This window comes from Cannabis sativa, chromosome 3, assembly GCF_029168945.1.
Source record: "Cannabis sativa cultivar Pink pepper isolate KNU-18-1 chromosome 3, ASM2916894v1, whole genome shotgun sequence".
In the NCBI taxonomy this organism is placed as follows: domain Eukaryota; kingdom Viridiplantae; phylum Streptophyta; class Magnoliopsida; order Rosales; family Cannabaceae; genus Cannabis; species Cannabis sativa.
In genome coordinates, this window is record NC_083603.1 from 56,847,057 (window position 1) to 56,869,040 (window position 21,984).

The 21,984-nt window shown below is 35.1% G+C and overlaps 1 protein-coding gene across 1 annotated transcript; it reads right to left on the bottom strand.

Annotated features, from left to right (window-relative positions):
• Positions 1-19,386: 19,386 nt before the first annotated feature.
• On the bottom strand, positions 19,387-21,592 carry LOC115708831 (protein PHYTOCHROME KINASE SUBSTRATE 3). Its single transcript, XM_030636847.2, has one exon. The coding sequence runs from the start codon at positions 21,115-21,117 to the stop codon at positions 19,591-19,593; it is 1,527 nt and encodes a 508-aa protein (XP_030492707.2). The 5' UTR covers positions 21,118-21,592; the 3' UTR covers positions 19,387-19,590.
• Positions 21,593-21,984: the final 392 nt, after the last annotated feature.

Genomic DNA, 21,984 nt, shown 5'->3' on the forward strand with positions numbered 1-21,984 from the left:
CAGGGATTGGCCTAGACCGAAAACAGTGACAGAAATTAGAAGCTTCTTGGGTCTAGTTGGTTATTATCGTCGGTTCGTAGAAGGGTTCTCTAAAATCTCAACACCCTTAACCGAGCTTACTAAAAAGAATCAACGGTTTGTATGGTCAGATAAATGTGAAGCTAGTTTTCAAGAGCTGAAACAGAGGTTGATTACAGCTCCAGTGCTAGCTTTGCCTTCTGACAAAGAAAAGTTCGTGGTTTATTGTGATGCATCCAGACAGGGTCTGGGGTGTGTACTGATGCAAGCTGATCAGGTTATCGCTTATGCCTCCCGTCAGTTGAAGGAGTATGAACAGCGATACCCAACTCATGACCTAGAATTGGCCGCAGTAGTATTTCCTTTGAAGATTTGGCGGCATTATCTTTATGGGGAAAGGTGTGAAATTTATACCGACCATAAAAGTCTCAAATACTTCTTTACTCAGAAATATTTGAATATGAGACAAAGGCGTTGCTTGGAGTTAGTAAAGGACTATGATTGTGAGATCCTTTATCTTCCTGGGAAGGCCAATGTAGTGGCCGATGCACTGAGGAGGAAGGGTCCCAGGCAGATAGCTAGCATGATTCAGATCTCACCTCAATTAGCAGAGGACATGGTCCGATCTAGCATTGAGTTCGTGGTAGGCAAACTTCACAACTTGACGCTGCAATCTGATCTGTTAGAAAGAATTAAAGTCGCTCAGATGACAGATCCAGACTTAGTAAAAATTAGAGAAGAGGTTTCAGCTGGTCAAGCCAGGGATTTTTCAGTGTCAGACAACAGGATGCTATTGTTTAAAGCTAGGGTTTGTGTTCTAAATAGTATGGAACTCAGGAATGAAATCTTTGAAGAAGCTCATACTACTCCATATTCCCTACATCCCGGCACCACCAAGATGTATCAAAATCTTAAACCTTACTTCTGGTGGAGCAGTATGAAGAAGAATTTGGTAGAATTCGTATCAAGATGCCTAACCTACCAGCAGATTAAGGCTGAACACCAAAACCAGCAGGGTTGTCACAGTCTTTAACCCTACCTGAGTGGAAGTGGGAGGACATCACGATGGATTTTGTGGTTGGATTACCTAGAACCACAGGTTTGTCTGATTCTATCTGGGTTGTGGTAGATTAATTTAGGAACTCTACTCATTTTCCGCCAGTTAAAACAACCTATTCAGTGGATCAGTTGGCAGAGTTATATGTTAAAGAAATAGTAAGACTTCACGGGGTACTAAAGTCTATAGTTTCAGATAGAGATCCGAAGTTCACCTACAAGTTTTGGCAGAGTTTGCAACGAGCAAGGGGTACAAAACTAAAATTCAGTATAGCATTCCGTCCTCAGACAGATGGGCAGTCTGAAAGGACGATTCAGATATTGGAGGACATGTTACGAGCCTGTGTTATGGATTTTGAAGGCTCTTGGAGTAAGTATCTACCGCTAATAGAATTTTCGTACAACAATAGTTATCAGAGTACGATAGGGATGGCTCCCTATGAACTGTTATACGGTAGGAAGTGTAGATCTCCCATCCACTGGGATGAGACAGGGGAGAGAAAGTATCTAGGTCCAGAATCAGTGCAGCAGACCAATGAGGCAATTGAGAAAATTAAAGCTAGAATGCTTGCCTCTAAGAGTAGACAAAAGAGTTATGCAGATCCGAAACGCAGAGATGTTGAGTTCCAAGTAGGGGACCATGTGTTTTTACGAGTATCTCCAATGAAGGGGATCAAACGTTTCGGCAAAAGAGGCAAGTTATGCCCTAGGTTTACAGGACCTTTCAAGATTCTCGAGAAGGTTGGTCAAGTGGCATATCGGTTAGCTTTGCCTCCAGCTCTTTCAGTAGTTCACAACGTATTCTGTGTCTCTATGTTGAGAAAATACGTTTCAGACCCTACTCATATACTTAGTTATGAGAAACTTGAGCTGCAGCCAGACATGTTCTATGAGGAACAGCCAGTTCAGATCCTTGATAGAAAGGATAAAGTCTTTCGGAATAAGACCATAGCGTTGGTCAAGGTACTCTAGAGAAATAGCAAGATGGAAGAAGCCACCTGGGAGCTAGAATCAGACATGAGAGCTCAATACCCAGAGTTGTTCAGGTTAGATTTCGGGGACGAAATCCTTTTAAGGGGGCGATAGTTGTAAAGACCGCTTAGTTTAAATTTAGAAATTAGCAGATACTTAGGATTTAATTATGAAAATTATTTATGGACATTTAAATAATTATTTATGTTGAGTTATTTGAATTCAGAATGCATTTTTATGTCATATAGTGAAATCTCATAATTTTGCATTTTCGGTGCCCGACAACATGGAATACGGTGTATGGCTCAGTAGAATCACAATCTAATATTTTAGTATAGCGAGGCGGTATTCTTAGACATTGGGAATGTCGGGGATGATCGGGAATTTAGAGTTTTCCCAAAATACCCTTAGTGACTTTTAGTAATTATTAGTGTTTAAAGGGGCAAAATGGTCTTTTGAATCAAGTTGTATTTTGTCTTTTGTGGAATATGTTAAGCTGATTTTTTTTAAGATTATTGGCTGAATCATGTTGGTAAATTAAGTCTTTATTCCATTTTATTCAAGAAAAATAAGAAATTTGCAAAAATAAAGAAGCTCTTTCTCTCAAGTTCTCTCTCTCTCTCTCTCTCTCTCTCTCTCTCTCTTTCGTTTTTGCTTGGGCTGCTAGGGCTGGGAATTTATCTCTATAATTCTTGTAGTTTCAGCTAGTTGATAGTGATCTCAAGCTAAGGTATAGTTCTTTAAACTTTTCTTGTTGTGTTCTTGAATTTTAAGGATGAAAATAGTTGCATGCTTGGTGATTTTGGTGTTGTGGTTGCTGTTAGTTGTTGTTGTTGTTTTCAGAAGATTAGATATATTTAATTGAGTGGATTCAAGCTTGTTTTGTTGTTAGTTAGTGGGAATTAACCATGTATAAAGCTTTAAACTCAAAACTTTGGTTTTTATGGTAAAATGATGAATTAGCTGCTGTGGTTGTTGTTTGTGTTTGGGCTTGTTTTCTAGTGTTATATTATGGTTATATATGGTCAATAGAGCAGGTTTTGTTAGCTAATTTGTGGGATGAGCAAGCTTTGAGTTTTTGAACTCAGGCTTGACTCATCAATGGTGATTTTTGTAATGGTGCATGAAGCTGTGTTTTATTGCTTTGTTATTGACCTCTAGGATGTTTAGAACAGGTTTGAAAAGTTTGGGGAGGATTGGGGTTGAATTGGTTGAGATATGGAATTTTTAGTATTTCCTGCACTGAACCGAAATTCCAGTTTAGAGAGGCCAGTAGGAACCGGAATTCCGGTTGGCTTCCAGGATTTCCTCCCAGAACTGGAATTCTAGTTGGGGAACTGGTCTTCCGGTTGGGGCAAATTTGGGAACCCTAGTTCTTCCCATTTTTGTGTTATTTAGGGTACTGCCATGCTATTTATCGATAGGAAAACTTTAAGTTTCAAGTTTAAGTCCCCGGGAAGTGATTTAGCGTGTCACTTATCAGTGTTGTGATTATTATGATTTAGGAGCCTGTAATTCGCCGAGCAGATTGTTCCACTCAGGTTGACCGGCACACATGGATTCAGAATCGAGGTAAGATTAGTATAACAGTATGCATATGTATTTACATGTTTAGCATGCATGTTAGGAAGCCTGTTAAATTACATTAGATATGTATGTTGGCTTCGTACCATCCAACAGTATTACATCGGTACGGCTAGAGTATGACTAGCGTACCGAGCATAGGCTGATATTATGGTCGATGGTACTGTACTTTTTGACCGTATCACATCGGTACACTCAGAGTAGGACTGACATACAGAGTATAGGCTGATACTGTAACACATCGGTACGGCTAGAGTATGACTAGCGTACCGAGTATAGGCTGTTAATATGTCAAAAGTACCGTCGTACGAACGTTCGAGACTCAGTACTGTGTTGGACACGGGGATTAGGGTTGTGGTCAGGGGTATGGGCGTCTGATCATAACCCGTGATTTATGTATGTTTTATGATTTATGCTTTTCTTACTGAGTCTGTCAACTTACAGTGCTATGTTTATGTGTAGGCAAGGGCAAGGCCAAAGCTGATGAACCGTGAGGACGAGCAGATGAAGATTGTACATGTCGGGGCGGTTAGGCCTGGAGTGTACGATCCTCGGGACATCAGGGCTTTTGTAGTTAGTCGCTGGGCGACAAATATTTTTTAAAGAACTAGTAAACTTTTGTAAAGTGTTTTGTAAATGGGATCCCAAAGTATTTTGTATGCTATGTTATAAGTATTTAATTAAATAAGAAAAATTTTAATTAATCATGTTTTTCATTAACCTCGTTGATTAGCAACGAGCTGCACAGTATGTTTAAAATCATGTCAACACGCCTATACTAGTTAGGGTGTTACACATATAGCAAAAAACAAGAGAAAAATAAATTGGACCGCTTATTCATCATCATTGGATCGGAATTATTTCATGATGCCATCCATCTTCCTAAAAAGAAAAGCCTGACTTATCTCCATTCTTCGCAAACGCAAATTGAATTCTGTCGTTTCTGTAGGAGCAGAAGTGGAAGCAGATGCAGCAGTAGGATCATTTGTAATACAAGGTGAAGCAGACCGAGCCTTTCTCTGAGCAGTTCCTTGAGGAGCCTTCCCAGGTATTTTGAAAGTGGTTCCAACAGCACGCATCTCAATTGATTCATTCTCAAGAATCAATTCCTCTTGATTAGATAAACTCTTATAGATTAAATGAGGAAATATAAGATTGAGCCTAGGTTTCTTGCCCTTTGTAAGAGAAACAATGTGCTCCCAAATCATGTCAGCCAAATCAATTTTAGCACCAATTGAAACTTTATACAAAAAGAAAGTAAGTTCATTTGACACATTTACCGGATTGGAGCAAGGAAACCAATTGGACAGGGAAAACCTCATGAGAACAGTATGTTGATGGTGAGTTGAGACATATGCATTGTGTTTGAGAGTTCCACATCATTATCACCAGTGAGATACCCAAACACCTTTTGACGATCAAACTCCATATCAGTTGTCTCAATTCCCATAGGCAGATTGAGAGCCTCAACCACATCCTTCACACTAAAGGAATACCATTGTCCTCTGACAAATACTTTGCCAAACATTAAAAAGTCCTCATCGAGAAACTCATCAGTGATGTTAGCATAAAATTCCTTCACAATTCTATCCACATAACCATCAAAACCAATCAAAGTATCCATCCATTGTCTTTCTGTCAACATGTTATAAACCCCAAAAGGCTTATGAGCAATTTATATTCTCATAGAATTTCATATCTCTACCATGATCATTATAACAAAAATAATGAGTGTGGGGCTTGAAGTTTTCAAGAGAAATACCAAAGGTCCTCTTTCTTTTCTGAGGAAGAACATGACTTGGAGAGACAATGGGACTTTTTCCTTTGTCCTTCTTTGGAAAATCTTTAGGGACAGGAACTCGTTCTGTAGTGACATGATATCAGCTTCAGGTTCTTCACTTTCAGATCCAGAATCATCAATAGAAGGTTGATCTTTAGGCACAAATTCTTCACTTGAATCGGACAAGCCCTCTAAATCATGATCCTCCTCAGTTCTTTCTTCAAGTTTAGAATTTCTCCTTGAGATTTTTAGCCTTTGAAGATGAAGACACCACCTTTTTCCCTTCGAAGACATTTTTGGGCAGAACCACTTCGGGCTTTTGAGGAGTGGATACCATAGACCTTGTTCGAGAACTCACAGTGGGCAAAGTCACTATAGCTTTCTCGACCTTTGGAACATCCTTCGAAGAAGAAGACTTTGACAATGTGTGATCAGATGAATGAGATTCATCATGATCACCAAACCCAGGTGTTGGAGTAGCAATCGGAGAAGCAATGACTGGAGGAGAGGCGAACAAGGCAACACTAAAAGACGCATAAGGCACCAATCAACACTTAAGAGCAAATATAGTGTCTAAGAAAATAATGAAACAGAACAAGAAAAATAACAAGAATTTTTAACAAAGCTCAAATGACAGAATCGGTCAATTTTTTTTTATTTATTTAGAAGACAGAAAAATAAAATAACCTTGATTTTTTTGCAACGAAAAATTCACAATGTCCGCCTGTCTTTGTCCATGATGAAAAATATCAAACTCACAAGAATAGTCAGAAATTATTTTATCAAGCTAATGAAGTAGTAGAATGAGGTCATACCGGTTACACAGGAAAAAAAAATTGACTCCGTCACTAAGAATATTAAAGCAAATCAAACAGTATGTAACAACTTTATAACACCATTTTCGAGGATATGAATAATTTTTTTACCAAAAACTGTGTCAAGCATAAGTGTGTGAAAGTGTAAGTAGGGAACATTGCCCAATTTGTCAAAAAAACTTTTTCTGATAAATTGTAACCATAGGAGACGTTGTTACACTACCTCAATGGTAGCCCTTTTCAATGGTAGTGTATCTTCTACATAACTCCTAATTACATAATTCCAACTTACTCAGAGACGGCTTTCACACATTGAGATAGGTAGCTCTATTCATCCAATGGAGCTTGAACACACAATTTTTAAACATTATTATTCAAAAATGGTAGCTTACATAACACTGTTTGATGAACTTGAATATTCCTGGGAGGAGTGAACAATTTTCCAGAACAAATCTGTATGACACCATAACATCACGAACATTAGCAATAAAATAATTACTGTAATTCTCATAAGGTTGAGATTTTCTTTTAGGACAAAGACAAAGACAAGACATTATGAACTCTAAGTCAACTCAAATATTAAGGATCAAGAAGAACACAAAAATTTAACAGTACAAACCCCTAAGGATTTCCTTAGAGAAATAAAACGGGTCGAGCCAAGAGCTTTAGTAAAAATATATGCAATTTGCTTGCTAGTTTCAACATATTCTAAGACAAGAGTTTTATTTTCCACAAGCTCTCTAAGAAAGTGATGACAGATGTCTATGTGCTTTGTGCGAGAGTGTTGAACAAGATTTTTTGAAAAATTGATAGCACTAGTATTATCACAGACAATAGTTAAAGTTTCAAATCAAACTCATAATTTGCCAACATTTGTTTCATCCAAAACAAGTTGGTACAATAACTACCCATTGCAATGTACTCAGCCTCTACAGTGGACAGAGAGATTGAGTTTTGCTTCTTGTTGTGCCATGAGACAAGATTGTTTCCAAGATAGAAACATTCACCACTAGTGCTTTTTCTATCATTTGCATTACCTGTCCAATCAACATCACTAAAACAAACAAGATTAAAGTTAGTGTCTTTGGAAAACCAAATCCCGAAATCAATAGTGCTATTTTTTTACAGATTTTGGTTCTAACGAAGAAATAAAACATAAAAATTGAATTCTACTAGCATATTTTCTTCTTGTAACCATGCTCTCATCCAAGTTTCCAAGGATGAGATCTGAAGGATGATTCTTTTTAACCCTAGAGGATGGTTCCCTCTGAATTGGATCAGTGATTGAATTTGAAGAATGCTCGAATTCTTTTGTTGTTGAGGTTTCTGTAGCAACAGAGTCCTGCACTGCAGCCTCGACAGAAGTTTCTACAGCTTCATCAGGTTCCTTTTCCTCATCAGCAGGCTTTTCCAGCAAGCCTTCAATCTCTTCTTCTTTCCAGATTTCATATGCTGTTTTGTGAGTACCTGGACGTAAGAACACTTTGTTGATGGTATAGCAAGCAGTGTTAATTGCTTCGGCCCAAAGATGCCTCGTAAGCTTCTTGTTATTCAACATTACTCTAGCCATTTCTGTTAGAGTACGATTCTTTCTTTCAACCACTCCATTTTGTTCATGAGTTTTAGGAGCAGAAAATTCATGAGAAATGCCGTTAGATTTACAAAACTCATCATATATAGTATTTTCAAATTCTTTTCCATGATCACTCCTAATCCGAATAATTTTACCAATGTTACAATCTTTTTCAACTCTCAATTTTAAACACAGGGATTGAAAAGCCTCAAAAGTATCAGATTTTTCTCTCAAAAAATCTACCCAAGAAAATCGAGAAAAATCATCAACACACACAAAAATATATCTCTTACCATTCAAGATTTCAACCTGGATTGGACCCATTAAGTCCATGTGTAGGAGTTCGAGAACTTTTGAAGTATTCACATCAGGGACACTCTTATGAGAAATTTTCAGTTTCTTACCAAGCTGACATGGTCCTGCATTAGAGAATCTCCTTAGATATTTAAAATGAATATGACCAAGTTTTTCATGCCATACATTAGTGGTGTTATCAATAACAGAGTGACAAGTAGCGTAGGTAGTGATAGTGTAACAATTATCATCAGATCTGAACCCTTGCCAAACAATTTCATCAAGAATATTATACACATAACAATGATTACCATCGAAGGTCACACTGTAACCCTGATCACAAATTTGACTAATGCTAAGAAGATTAGCTTTTAGTCCATCAACCAACATGACATTCTTCAGTCTAGGAAGCCCTTCGAAATTGAGAGTTCCTATCCCTATGACTTTTCAAACAAGACCGTTACCAAAAGTAACTTCTTCACACTGCATTGGTCTAATGTTCTCAAGATATTCTTTTTCACCTGTCATGTGTCTAGAACACCCACTATCAAAGTACTACATGTTAGTAGCAATAGTTTTAAAACAAGAAGAACCTACCAAGCATTTATTTTTGACAACCCATTTTTGTTTTTGTAAAACATGTTTATTTCCAAGGTAATTAGATTTAAACATGTTTTGCATAGTGATGCACTTAGGTCGAATGTGACTTTTTCTCCCACAAAATGGAAAATAGGGATGAAATGTCTTCCATTCCCTTTGGAATTGTCAAACTTACCGTGCTGCTTCTTTTCTGTAACAGCAGAGTGTTTCGCTGAAGTGACAGAATCCTGCGAGGTAGAAACAGTTCTTCCAAAAACAAAAATATCAGATTTAAAAAAAGTGGTATTGAAATCAGATTGAGTAGAACCATAACTTAGACCAGTATGATTAGTTTCGCCAGATTTTTGAATATTTTCAAAAATGTTGGAACTTGGATTTAACATTTTGACATTCTTTTTAATGTTTTCAAGTTCCTTAGTCAAAGAAATAATTTCAGACTCTTTTAAAGACAGTTCAGATTCACAACATTTAATTTTTTCATCCAGATCATTAATGTTGTTACACAAGTCTTTATTATATTTAACCAGGGAACAATTTTCAGCACATATTTTGCAACCACTTACCAAACATTACCCTGTGAGATTCAGCGATAGAGTTCTCATCAATTTCTGACTCATCTGATTCGGATCCAGCTTCTTCCCTGTTGTCATCGATCAAGGTATTATTCATGCACATGAATTTTCCTTTTTCCTGAAAATTTCTTGACAAATTAGAGCAACTTTTTCTTTCTCATCTTTACTACTTTCAAAGTCATCACTCCAAGTAACATTCAATCCATTTTTATTTTTCTTTAGGGTATTGGCACATTCAGATTGAATATGACCATACCCTTCACACTCTCTGTAACGAATACCTTTGTTAGATGAAAAAGGTTTAGAGGGATCGTTACCTGAAATGTTATCTTTTGGCGTTTTTGAAAAATTCTTTTTATTTCCAACAGATTTCATGTAATCTTGGAAATTTTTCATCAACAAGGCAATTTAATCATCATTATCATCATCAGAAATAATATGTTTAGAAACATTAAAAGCAATACCTTTGCTTTTCTCATTTAAGGAACTTTGTTTACTCTTTTTCTTGATTTGTTGATTTAACTCAAAAGTTCTTAAAGAACCCATGAGTTCTTCAACCTTCATTTTGCCAAAGTCTTTTGCTTCTTCCATTGCTAGCAATTTTGTGTCAAACCTGTCAGGAAGCACACGAACAATTTTCCCAACCAAGACAGATTCATCTAATTTTTCTCCCAAGGCAAAAAACTCATTAGAAATATCAGATAATCTTTCATTAAAATTAGATAAAGTTTTAGTTTCTAACATTCTCAATTCATCAAATCTAGTTTGCAACATGGTAAAACGTGATCTTTTTACATCAGCAGTACCTTCAAACTGAATTTGAAGGATTTCCCACGCCTCCTTTGCAGAGTCACAAGATGAAATTAATTTAATAAAGTCTTCACCAACACCATTAATAATAGCATGTAAAGCCTTATTATTATAACCAGATAGTTTTTCATCTTCAAAAGTCCAATTGAGCTCAAGTTTTATCTTAGTATTACCTTTATCATCACTTTCAGTAGGTTGTGTCCAGCCTGTAAGTATAGCTCTCCAAGCCTTCTCATCTTGTGATTTGATAAATGCTCTCATCCTGACCTTCCAATAAGGATAGTTCGATTCATTCAACAGAGGTGGTTGAGAGATAGAGCTTCCTTCTGCAAACAAAGACATCTCACACAAAACAAATTAAACAGAATAAATTTGAGATCTCACTAAGAATTTAGTGACCTACTATGATACAAATTGAAATTCCGTATTTTAATATTCCTAGTTTAATTATTTAATTAAGTGATTAATTAAATGCAGAATAATAAAACTGGTACTGAAAACAGTTTTTCCGTACTTTGTAACACCAGAGAAACCCAGAAAAACAAACATTGCCTAAAAGTAAAAATGCACAAGATTTTTGTACGTGGTTTCAACAATCCTATTGTATGCCGCAAGCTTGATGTATTCCACCTACTAACCAAATCTTCATAAAACTCCAAGAGCTCGAACTCCCTTCGATCACCTTGAAGAGTGCTTGAATCCTCCCAATTCAAGACTTAAAGGCTATCTCCCGAAAGCGTATACAACCATCTCCGGAAGGTTGTGTGCTTGTATCATTCCGATGCAAGACTACAAAAGCAATCTCCCGAAAGCTTGTAAACACCTTCTTGCGAAGGTTGTGTGCTTGTATCCTCCCGATGCAAGACTTTAAAAGCAATCACCCGAAAGCTTGTAAACACCTTCTCCCGAAGGTTGCACTGTTGTTCTTCTTCGTTGTAGACTTGAATACAGACTCAAGACAATACAAACTAAAAATAAACAGAGTAAGAGTCGAACAACTCTTCTCTACATAACAAAGACACTCTTTCCTTAAGATATGAAAGTGAATGAAAGAGATGCTAAACCTAGCTGCTATAAGGTGTATTTATAATAAATATACACCTTATTGACAGCTTACACACAGTCTGAACCAGACCTCATCCCACTAGAAACTTCCCTAAAACAATTCTTCAATCAGTCCAGGAATTTCCGTTTCTGTACCTACAGAATCGTGGGCAGTAAGTACAACTTTCCTTTTATAGAAAAGGAAAGTTCAGCTCTGGTTTTCACTTCAAGAAATCTGATCTAAGAAAATGGAAAACTCACACAAGATCAGAAAACACCAGCTGGTTAGATAAAAAAGAAATGAGTAACCAAAGTTAACATTTTTACCTTTTTTTTCAAAAATAGGGAAGCTAGACAACTTTTCCTTTCAAGTTTGAATACACAAAATAAGGAAACCATTTTAATTACTACAGTCAAAATTAATAATAAATAATAAAATATTTTTGTCAATTAAATATGCCCAAAATGGAATTAACAGATTGTATTTCACTAAAAACAATTACAGACTAACAACACCATTAAAGCCCTGGTTTTCATTTCTAACAGTCACGAAACTTCCCACCAATCACTACCTGAGTTTTTTTCATTATCTTTGTCATCATTAGTAGCACTTTACATTCCCACAAAACTGAGTTCCGGTTCTTCTAAATGGATACACAGTAGCTGTAATGGCTGCCGCAAAAACTTATCCGGAATGGTGAAATCCGAGATCTTTACCAAATTATTAATTTAAATAACAATAATAAAAGCTAAATCTAATAATTTAATTATATTTTTTAAATTTATTAAATGTAATCTAATTTTAAATTTCTTTATAAGAAATTATATATTTAATTAATTTTACTAAACAAGTAAATAAATTTAGATATTTTAAAAAATAAAATTACTAAATATGTTATCAAGTATGATTAATTAATGTCTAATTTAAATTTAAATTAAGATTTATATAAAAAATAATTATCTAATTTTGTTGATATATACTTAAATAATTATTTAAATGTTATCCTAATTTTTGCATAACATAATGTGATACCCAATAAGGTGACACGTAGAAATTATTCCAAGACTTGGAGGGGTTAATTGCCACATAAAAGCTCCGTTCAGAAAAATCTACATTCAAAACTAGTTATGTCTAAGTCTCCAGCAAGCATCTAGCCTAATTTGTGTGTAATGCTTCGAGTAGAACATTTTTAGCCAGCTAAGCAGAATCTACCGTGCAGAAAAGACAATGTCAATACATTTATGGGATAAGTTTTGTACAACCGAGAGATTGTAGAGATTTAGTATTTAATTTCCTTTTTGTTTTTAACTATTTTCTGTAACAATATTCATGGTATCTCTCCTATAAATAGTGGAATCATTTCATTGTTTGGGGGTCGAGTTCATATTTCTAAAGGGCACTTATGGTGTCAAAATACTAGTAAGCTTTCATCCAGATTGTTGGGAAACATGTTGGGAATATTTTATTAAGATCTAGATTAACTAACAAGCATGTTAATTATATCCTAAATATGAAAATATCTAAAACAATGAAACTAAACACATAAGAGTTTAGAAAATCTTACATCGATTGCAGCGAAATATAATAACTCCTTCCGCTCTGATCTCTAACCCTTGTTCCTTTCTGTCGCAGAGTATTATCCAGATCTGAGTACTACTACAAAAATGGTTTTTCTCGACGTTTTTGAACAGTCGTTTAAAGTATTCCCATCGGTTTTCATAACCGTTGCCTATACGACCGTCATAAAACGGGCAAAATAAGCGACGGTTTATAACCGTCGCTAATTTGGACTTCCCGACGGTTTAAAATCGTTGCCTATAACAGGGTATAGGGCACAGTGTAAAACCGTCGCCTATACCCTATTATAGGCGACAGTTTTAAACAGCCAGGAATGTAAAAAAAAGAGAAAAAAATACTGATTTTTCTACCATTAATGGCAGAAAAATCTGTATTTTGCCCAATTTTTTTCCTGCATTAGCTTTATAATTTTTCCTAAATTAAAATAAAACAACTAATTAATTTTGTTACAATAACAACTAACTTTAAAAAATATTAAATTTATACAATAACAAATAAATATATATAATAAATATAAAAGTATATAAATAAATAAATGTATTTATACCGAGCTCGGAGAGAGAGAAAGGGAGAGAGAGGGAGACGGATGGGTAGTGGTGGTTTGACGTATGCGACGGAGAGTAAAGGGAGACCGACGGGAGGAGGAGTGGTTGGAAATTGATGGACGAGAGGGATGAGAAGAAAGGGAGATCGAGAGAGGGAGGAAGACGACTAGAGAGGAGGAGGATGGTGCGGATGCCTGGGTGGAGTTTCGGAGACTTAAGATTTTAATTTTTGGGTGTGGGAAATGGAGAATATATAGGTGGGCATGTGGGAAATAGAAAAAAGTAGGTGGGCACGTGGGAAATGTGGCGAGAAGTAGGTGACGATTTTTTAATGGATCCTTATAGGTAACGGTTATAAGGGTCCATTAAAAAATTACATTTTATTAAAAAATATCGCCTATTTTGTTTACAACGATTTTAAATCGTCGGGAATACTAAATTTTTCCCGACGGTTTTAAATAATTCACTACTGCAAAAAAACCCCTTTAAAGGTAGTTTTTTAGCCCTTTCAGCGTCAGTTTTGGCAAAATTCGCTACCAACGCTGATCAGGGCGACGCTAAATGGTTATAGACAACCGACGCCATAGGTGGCGTAGTAACCGACACCATATATGAGCGTTTTTCAGTTTTTTTAATTTAAATAAATTATATATTTATTAATTTATATATTATTTTATTTAATTTAAATTTAAATTACATAATTATTTTTTAAAAGGTAAATTAAATATTATTTCAAATAATTTTAAAATTGGCTAAAATACATAATTTCATTTCAAAAAAAGTAATTAAATATTACACAAACATTGTTAAATTAGTCCAAGTATTAATAAGTTAATAAATCTAACTACAAGTAAATATAAAAAAATAACATAGGGAAGAAAAATTCTTGGGCCTTTCAGCCTCAATCATCATCCTAAATCACCGCCATCAACTGTTCTATCGACTGTCGCTGTAATGGTAACAATTTAGTTTTTGGATCGTACTCCCGCTTACCCCCAAACTGTTAAAAAAATTAAAATTTATATTAGTTTTATATATGTATATATATATTTGTTATTATAATAAATACTGTAATCAATAATTAAAACTTACAACTTTTTGTTCTTGTATGTAACAGTTGAGGTTTGCACGTGCGACGATGTCAGTCATGTATTTCAAAACATAAAAATCAAATTCTTGGCTTTTAGGTTGTCTTGGACAATTTGCTAGTGAAATTCCTTTCCAAGTGGTAAGATACTCATGTGTGTCACCTATATATCTGAATGCACTGTTTAAAAAATTATATTAGCATTTCAATTCATTAGTTAATTTAATTTTGTTACATAAGAAGTCATTAAATTATTACCTTCCGATCATTTGAGTAACTTCTTCGGGAATTGGGCGGCCACGTACAGGGTCTAAATGAATAATTTTCTTTGCCGTAACGACCTCTAGCGTCCAATGCGCACTAGAAAATTATATTGGAATATAAGTAAGATAGTATAAAAATAATTTGAAGTCATAATATAGAAATGAACAATTAGCACTAAAGAATTAAATAGAGTTTACCCGATATTCCAAGGAATAAAGAACATTTGGTTGTTGTTATTCATCAATGATAACCAAGCAGCCAATTGTCTTGCCGCATTGTCAAAAGACTGACTCTTCTCTTCATCGGTTATCCCATTCATTGCGAGAAGCTCTAGGTCGTAAAACTTGAAAAATTTTCTCATACCGTTGATGCTCTCCCAGATGTGTCGGCCAAAAAAATTGTTAAGTATTAGTGTCTTAAAATAATTTGACTAGAATTTGATATATAAGGTTAATTAGATTAAAGAAGAGTATACATCATTCCAAACATCATTCCCTAGCTAGTTGCCGATGAAGTCACTAGTAGCAACCTCCTGCAAATCCTCTTTCGATAACGTGACCTGGGTACGCGGTGCTATGAATCCTCGGGGTACAAGAATTATGATTATATCACGTTTATCTTTGAGGTTCAGGAATTCAATAACCATCCATTTTAGCGATTTAGGTATCAAGTCCATCTTCTTTTTCGAGAATAATTCATCTTCCCGTGCACCACCGCCTTGTGGAGAAAGCATCAGAGCTTTCCCCCTCGAGGCATCACGTCTTGAAGGCAGTTGAGCGAGTGGACCCTAAACAAAACAGAACATAATATATCAAATTTTATCCAAATTCTACCAAATTTTTGGCAGCATAACGGCTGTAATTGAATGCCCCCAAAAATTTTAAACATGTCTGTATAACGATAAATAACACAGTTATAATATTAGTTTGTTCATCCATCCTACCGCAGCACATATATTCGCAGAACCTACTTCACTATGGTTGAATATTGAAGATATTCAAACTCCACTAATCATTAATAATTAATTTATAAGAGAAGTTACCTCGGATGTTACAATTAAGTGTTTAGGCCAAGGAAGGAACATGTGTGGTACGTCCCTAACATATCTGCACCTTTCAATCGAAATTGGGATTTCAGCGTCCTCTTGCAGCATTTCCGAAATTAGAATCCGGGCATGTGAATCATCGTAGGTCGTGCAGTGAATAGTGATTTTACCAACATGCTCGTACAAATACGCTCGAGCCACAATGTTGTCAATGTTGTCAGAGCAGAGATATACTTGCTGATCAAGGGCCGCATGGTCATCGAAATTGTACAGAAGAGCTGGATCGTTGAGGGAAATAAACTCCTCAACATTATTTTGTGGTTGACCCTCATCCTCACGAGCGTATGGTTGTGGAACATACGCCTCGCCAGCCACCTCTACTTCCTTTTGTTCGACAGTCTTCACAGTCTATTGACACATGCTCGAAATAACCGACGCCATATGTGTAATAAATAGGCTTAAAACTCCTCAACCTCCAACCGACAACATAAGTGTAATTAATTTTTATACCTACGGTTTTTATCAAAAAACTGCCTCTAAATGTCAATTTCGAACAAAGCGGGTACTTTCACACCCTTTAGCTTCCCTTTTTATAAATGTGAGTGAAAAACAACCTCTAAAGGCCAACATTGTAGTAGTGGTTACTTAATTTTTTTTAGCGACGGTCCCCAAAAAAAATCGTTTTTAGGACCGTCGCGAATTCTTATATTTGTAGTAGTGGAGCCTAGATCTCTTTCTTTCCTTCAGGTTTGGTTACCACCGTCTTACTCACTATGATTGAGTACTTTACTTGCTATGTGTGGGCATGGCACTCTATCACTATGGGTTCGAATATAAAGAACAATGAAAGAGGTTTGAAATCACTATTGAAGGTGTCTCTTATCTACTAGTTTTTTGATAGAGAAAACTAAAAACTAGGTTTGATTAGGTTGAAGGCAATAGTTAAATTGTCAAAAAAGTGGATGAGATGAGAGCATCATGTTCATTTTATAATAATCCAGTTAGGGCTTAGTGTCGAATTATATGGATTAAAAATAAATAAAATATTGGGCAAAATTATCAACTAGGATCGGCCACTTAAGGGAACCAATCTCGAGTTACAATTTTGATACTTTATTTCAACCACTTATTCTTCTTTCCGTAATACCATATTTTTCAATTCAATCCTATAAATGTCAAAACTATTTATGTAATAATTATAATTAATTATAAAATAAAATTGTCATTTATATTATTTATCAATTAGACCATACAAAGTCTCTTAATTAAAAAATTGACCCCCAAACTTATTTTCCTCACAATTAAGCCCTTGCTTAGTAAAACTTCATTAATAATACATACTCTAATTTTAGAATTATAATTGATTAATTAAAATCAATTGACTGAGTCTGCAAGCAGTATTATCTCAACTAGTGAGGGGACCATGGGCCTATAGTATAGGTGATGGTTTTAAACTGTCGCCTATAAAGGTCTATTAAAAAATTGCATTTTATTTAGAAAAATGGCGCCTATTTTGTTTACTACAATTTTAAACCGTCGGGAATACTAAAATTTTTCCGACGATTTTAAATAGTTACTTAATTCTTTTAGCGACGGCCCCAAAAAAATCATTTTTAGGACCGTCACGAATTCTTATATTTGTAGTAGTGTTATCTTAATAATTTTTGTTTGGAGTTGTATGTGTTATTTTCTTTACACCTATTATTAATGTTTTAGTCATTTTTTTTGGAGCCTCATCTTTTTTCTCCCTTTTTTCATAAAATCTCTCTCATTTTTTATTCTATTTTCTATTTTAAAAATATATTTTTTAAGTCTTTTCTACATTTTTAACATCTTTTTAGTGTAGAAGACTATACGAGTGTACATATAAAATTAATTTTTTTTTGGGTTGTTATATATTCTTCTTTTTTTCTTATATAAATTTTTATTAATTATTATATTATTTTTCTTCTAAATTTTTCTTAGTCAATATAGTAAGGTAAATTTATACTATGTTTGAATATATATTTTTTAACAATTATTAAAAAATTAATAAAAGTCAAATATATGATTATAACCCCATATTGAGCGACCTAATATATTACTTAATAATCTATATACGGCGAAAATATCTTTTCTCTCTCCTGGTGCGATATCCACAGGGGAAGAACCTCTGTGATACCCACAGGTGAGTTGAACATGCTGCGACCAACGACGACAACCTCTTGTTGGGAGTCGAGAACCTTCCGCCGATCACGTCGGCCGGTGCCGCCCATCATGGCCACCGTTTGAGATTCGTTCGGTTCCGGCACCTGCTGCTGCTCTCTTTTTAAGTTTTTGTTTTCACTTTTTAATTCACTTTTTATTAGTTTAGTTTTATTTAATGTTTTATTGGGTTAGAATAATAAGGAGTACATTCCTTAATTAATTTTATTTGCTCTGATCGTGTTAATGTGTTGAAACTAATTTAGTTTTTCCCATTAGTCTTGTCTTTTGACATGGTTCTTTAGTCTTTTCCTTTTAGTTTTTCCCATTAGACTTGTCTTTTGACATGTTTTTTTAGTCTTTTCCTTTAAGTTTTTTCTAGTTCGAGTCTTGTCTTTTGGCATGGGTTGTATAGCTCAGAATCATCATGTTGCTATTGTAGAAGCATTCAAGAAGGGAAAGATTGGATGTGTTCAACCCGAAATTGCTGAGATAATGGGCATTAAAGAAGCATTGAGTTGGATTGCAACTCATTCGTGGGATAGAGTCATGTTAGAAACAGATAGCTTGGTGTGTGTCCAAGCGATTCAGAGTGGTATTTTTATGTTTTCACAGTTTAATCTTATTGTTCAAAATGTTCAAAATTTGCTTTTGGCTTTATCTTTAATTTGCTTATTTGTGTTTTGTAAAACGATCTGCAAATAAGTTGGCTCATTGCTTAACAAAAGACTTTTATTTCTGTACAGGTCGTGTGCTTCAGTTGGAGAACTGTTCCTCCGAAATGCGTTCTATTGTTTTGATCGGATTTAGTAATTAATACATCTTATGATTTTTATTAAAAAAAAAATCTATATACGGCAGTGTTAAAATAAAAACCATGGAACTAGAAGCCAAAGTAAGGCTCTAGAATAGAGACATATCACTTGATATAAGTGAGGCAAACATGGGTTTTTAACTGCACAAAAAATAACAACTGTGAACAATATTCCAAAACATGAAAGGTCACTAAGTCTTAAATCAAGAGAACATAACCAAATCAAAGCCGAAATACAAGTAGTCTGCCAATGCATGGGTCAAAAAAAAAATTATATATAGGCCCAAGTTATTATATAGACAACTGATATTGGTGGTAGGAATCATCTTCAATACAAAAATTTGTGGTTAAACTTATCATAAGTCCTTATTATTTGATATCCCCATAAGACCAAATGTCCATACAAATCAGAATCTCACTTTTTATGTTTTTCTTCTGTTTTCCCTTTTAGTGACACGAAAGGCTTTGGATATAATTAAGCTTTGTTACTTCCTTTTCATGTATATAATTTCTTTTTCTTATACATTAAAAAAAAATTATATATTAATTGGAAACCTTATTATATCATGCAACTATATATATACATATATTTAAAAAAAAAAATTAAACATATAAATCGAAGCTCCAGACATATTTCTTTCAAAAAGATTTATTATTAATCTCTCTAATCTTCATAATTAATTTACAGGTATATATTGTAAAATAATACAACCAAAAATATATGTATATATATTTTAACGCATGGAAGTCATATTTATCATGAATGAATTGAATCAAACCATACCAATATATATACATATAATTGTTTCAGCTTAACTAAAATACTAATTTATGTAGCTCAAAATTATACATGAAAAACTGCTAATAACATTAACTAATGTATAATATAGCTCGACAAGGACTATATTAATAAACCGTACGACTAATGAAATTACCTTGATTTGATATCCTTAATTAATTACTTCTACTATCATTTGTGTGCACAGTTTCAGCAACTCTCACCGCCTTGTGACTCTTACACCCCAAAATACCATTATTCTGACGGCTTCTGCCTCCCTTGAAGCCGCCGCCGCCGCCACTACCGCTCCTTCTAGCGGCTTTATAATACTTCACACCGCCACGTCCAGCGGTGGCTCGACTAGTATTCATCGACGAGGAGGCGGTGAGTTTCTTTTCGTCGTAGCCAAAAACGGCTGAGCTCATCATTTGATCGGCTGCAGCCGCGCTAGCCGTAACGACGCTCCAATCAATGCTGGCCTCGCTAGGTTCATAACTGGAATAGTATTGGTCGCTGTTGTAATTAGGTGTCATATGCAGAGACATGTTGTCGTTTTTCCCTAACAGCACTTGTCTACTAGCTGGCTTCAACACTAGTACAGACGACGTCGCCTGCGCCGGTGGCTGTAGAAGCTCCGGAGATCGGGTTGCGGCGGTTATGTTCTCGATCTCGAAGAGATCTGAGCTGGCATCACTGTCCAAATTATAACTGCTGTCTTCAATTTTGTAGACTGAGGAAATGTGCTTGTTATGTTGGTGGTGGTGGTGGTGGTGATGGTGGTTACCTGGTTTTACTGGAATTGCGTCCCATGTTAGGACGGAGAGCTTTCTCTCAAGGTTTGTTGCCACGTCATCAATATCATCCCGATCTCCTCCTTTTGAAGTTGTCGTTTTTGATCCGAACACCTCCAACGACAACCGATTTGGGTCTTCTGGCTGATCAATATTATTGATCACATTATTATTGCTATTATTTTCTTTATTACTCAGAATTGGAAAAGCAAATTGATCTTCTGATCTTTTCGATGATCTTTCCACAACAGCAGTAGCAGTAGCAGGAGCACGAGCAGTACTATTTTCATGATCGTGATCGTGATCATGGTGATCTGATTGGGCTGTCAGTACTAATTCTCGCATATTTTTGTTCAGCTCATGATGATCATGATGTTGACGATCGACATAAACTGATTTCTCATCCGAACAAGATCCACTGCAGCCAAAAGTAGCGAAAATGCTCTTTCTATACCCATTCGTTCTGATCTTCTTCTTCTTCTTCTCACTGTTGCTGTTATGTTGATGACGAGATGAGTTTCTTAATAAGAAAGCTGTTGATCTACTAGTCCAAGTACTGGCCTCAGAATAAGCACTCGGAGTTCCTGGAGCTAATGATCTTTCCCCACCGCCGTATTGAGTATTATGATCCATGTCGTTCTGCATCGTAATTGATGATGATCGACGGTTTATGGTATTGAGATGATTATTATTTTTATTGATTCTATTACTAGTTTTAGTGTCTTCGAGTGCTGTATTGAAGTATCTTTCGGCGCCAAACACGCAGATTTCGCCTTCTTCTTGGTGATGATCGCTGCTATTCTTGTTCTTCATACTTTTTTGATTTAAGTTCTCTTCCCTCAGATAAGAAAACGAGGCGTCTCGGAAATTATGATTGTCATCGTTGGAATACTGATCGGCTCTCACCTCCATGGTTTTGGAAAAATTTCAGGTACTGTGTTTGGAAAAATGATCTCTCTTATGGTATATATGTTATTAGCACAGAAATTCAACTGATGTGTTTTGAACACGAGAAGTTGTGGATATAAGGGTAGTAATAATAGTAACAATATTTATTGCATGTGAAAGGTGAGTTACTTTATTACAGCATATACATACATATATATGTGTGTGTGGTTGAGATAGGTTTGTTGGAAAATATATAGCAATTAATAAGTTGATGATGACCATCATCATGGTGATGAAGTATGATGTGATTAGTGTGACCTTGATCAGCTGATGGTAAATGATAGAATTAAAGGACAAGGATGCTTGACAACGGGAATTATTGATTGAAAGAATATATATATAATGTCACCACATAGGTTTTGTTAAGAACTAATCTTTCTTCATAAGTAAGCTTTTTAATATTATTTTTGGATTTCACATCGAACATAGTTTATCAAAATGGTCCTACTTTTTTTTTTTTTAACTTTAATATGCAATAATGTGACCCCTTTTTCTCAATGAATGAATGTGAATTGTATACTTTAAATTTTCTCACTTACTTCTCTAAAGAGATGGTAAGAGGGGAGAGAAAATATATAGAAAAGAAAAAAAAAACAAATAGAATGAATGGTTTTTTTTTTTTTTAACAAAAGAGTGAATCAATTTTATTATATAATGTTGTAAAATATTATGGTGCATCCTCTAAAACTAAATGGTACCATTTTCATCTTTATGCCATCTACACAGTTTTAGTCTTAAATTTTTATTTCACAGTGTACATTATTTTACTCTATGATGTATCCCACAAATTTTCAAGAAATTTAGAATTATTTAGTGCACTGAAATAAGATT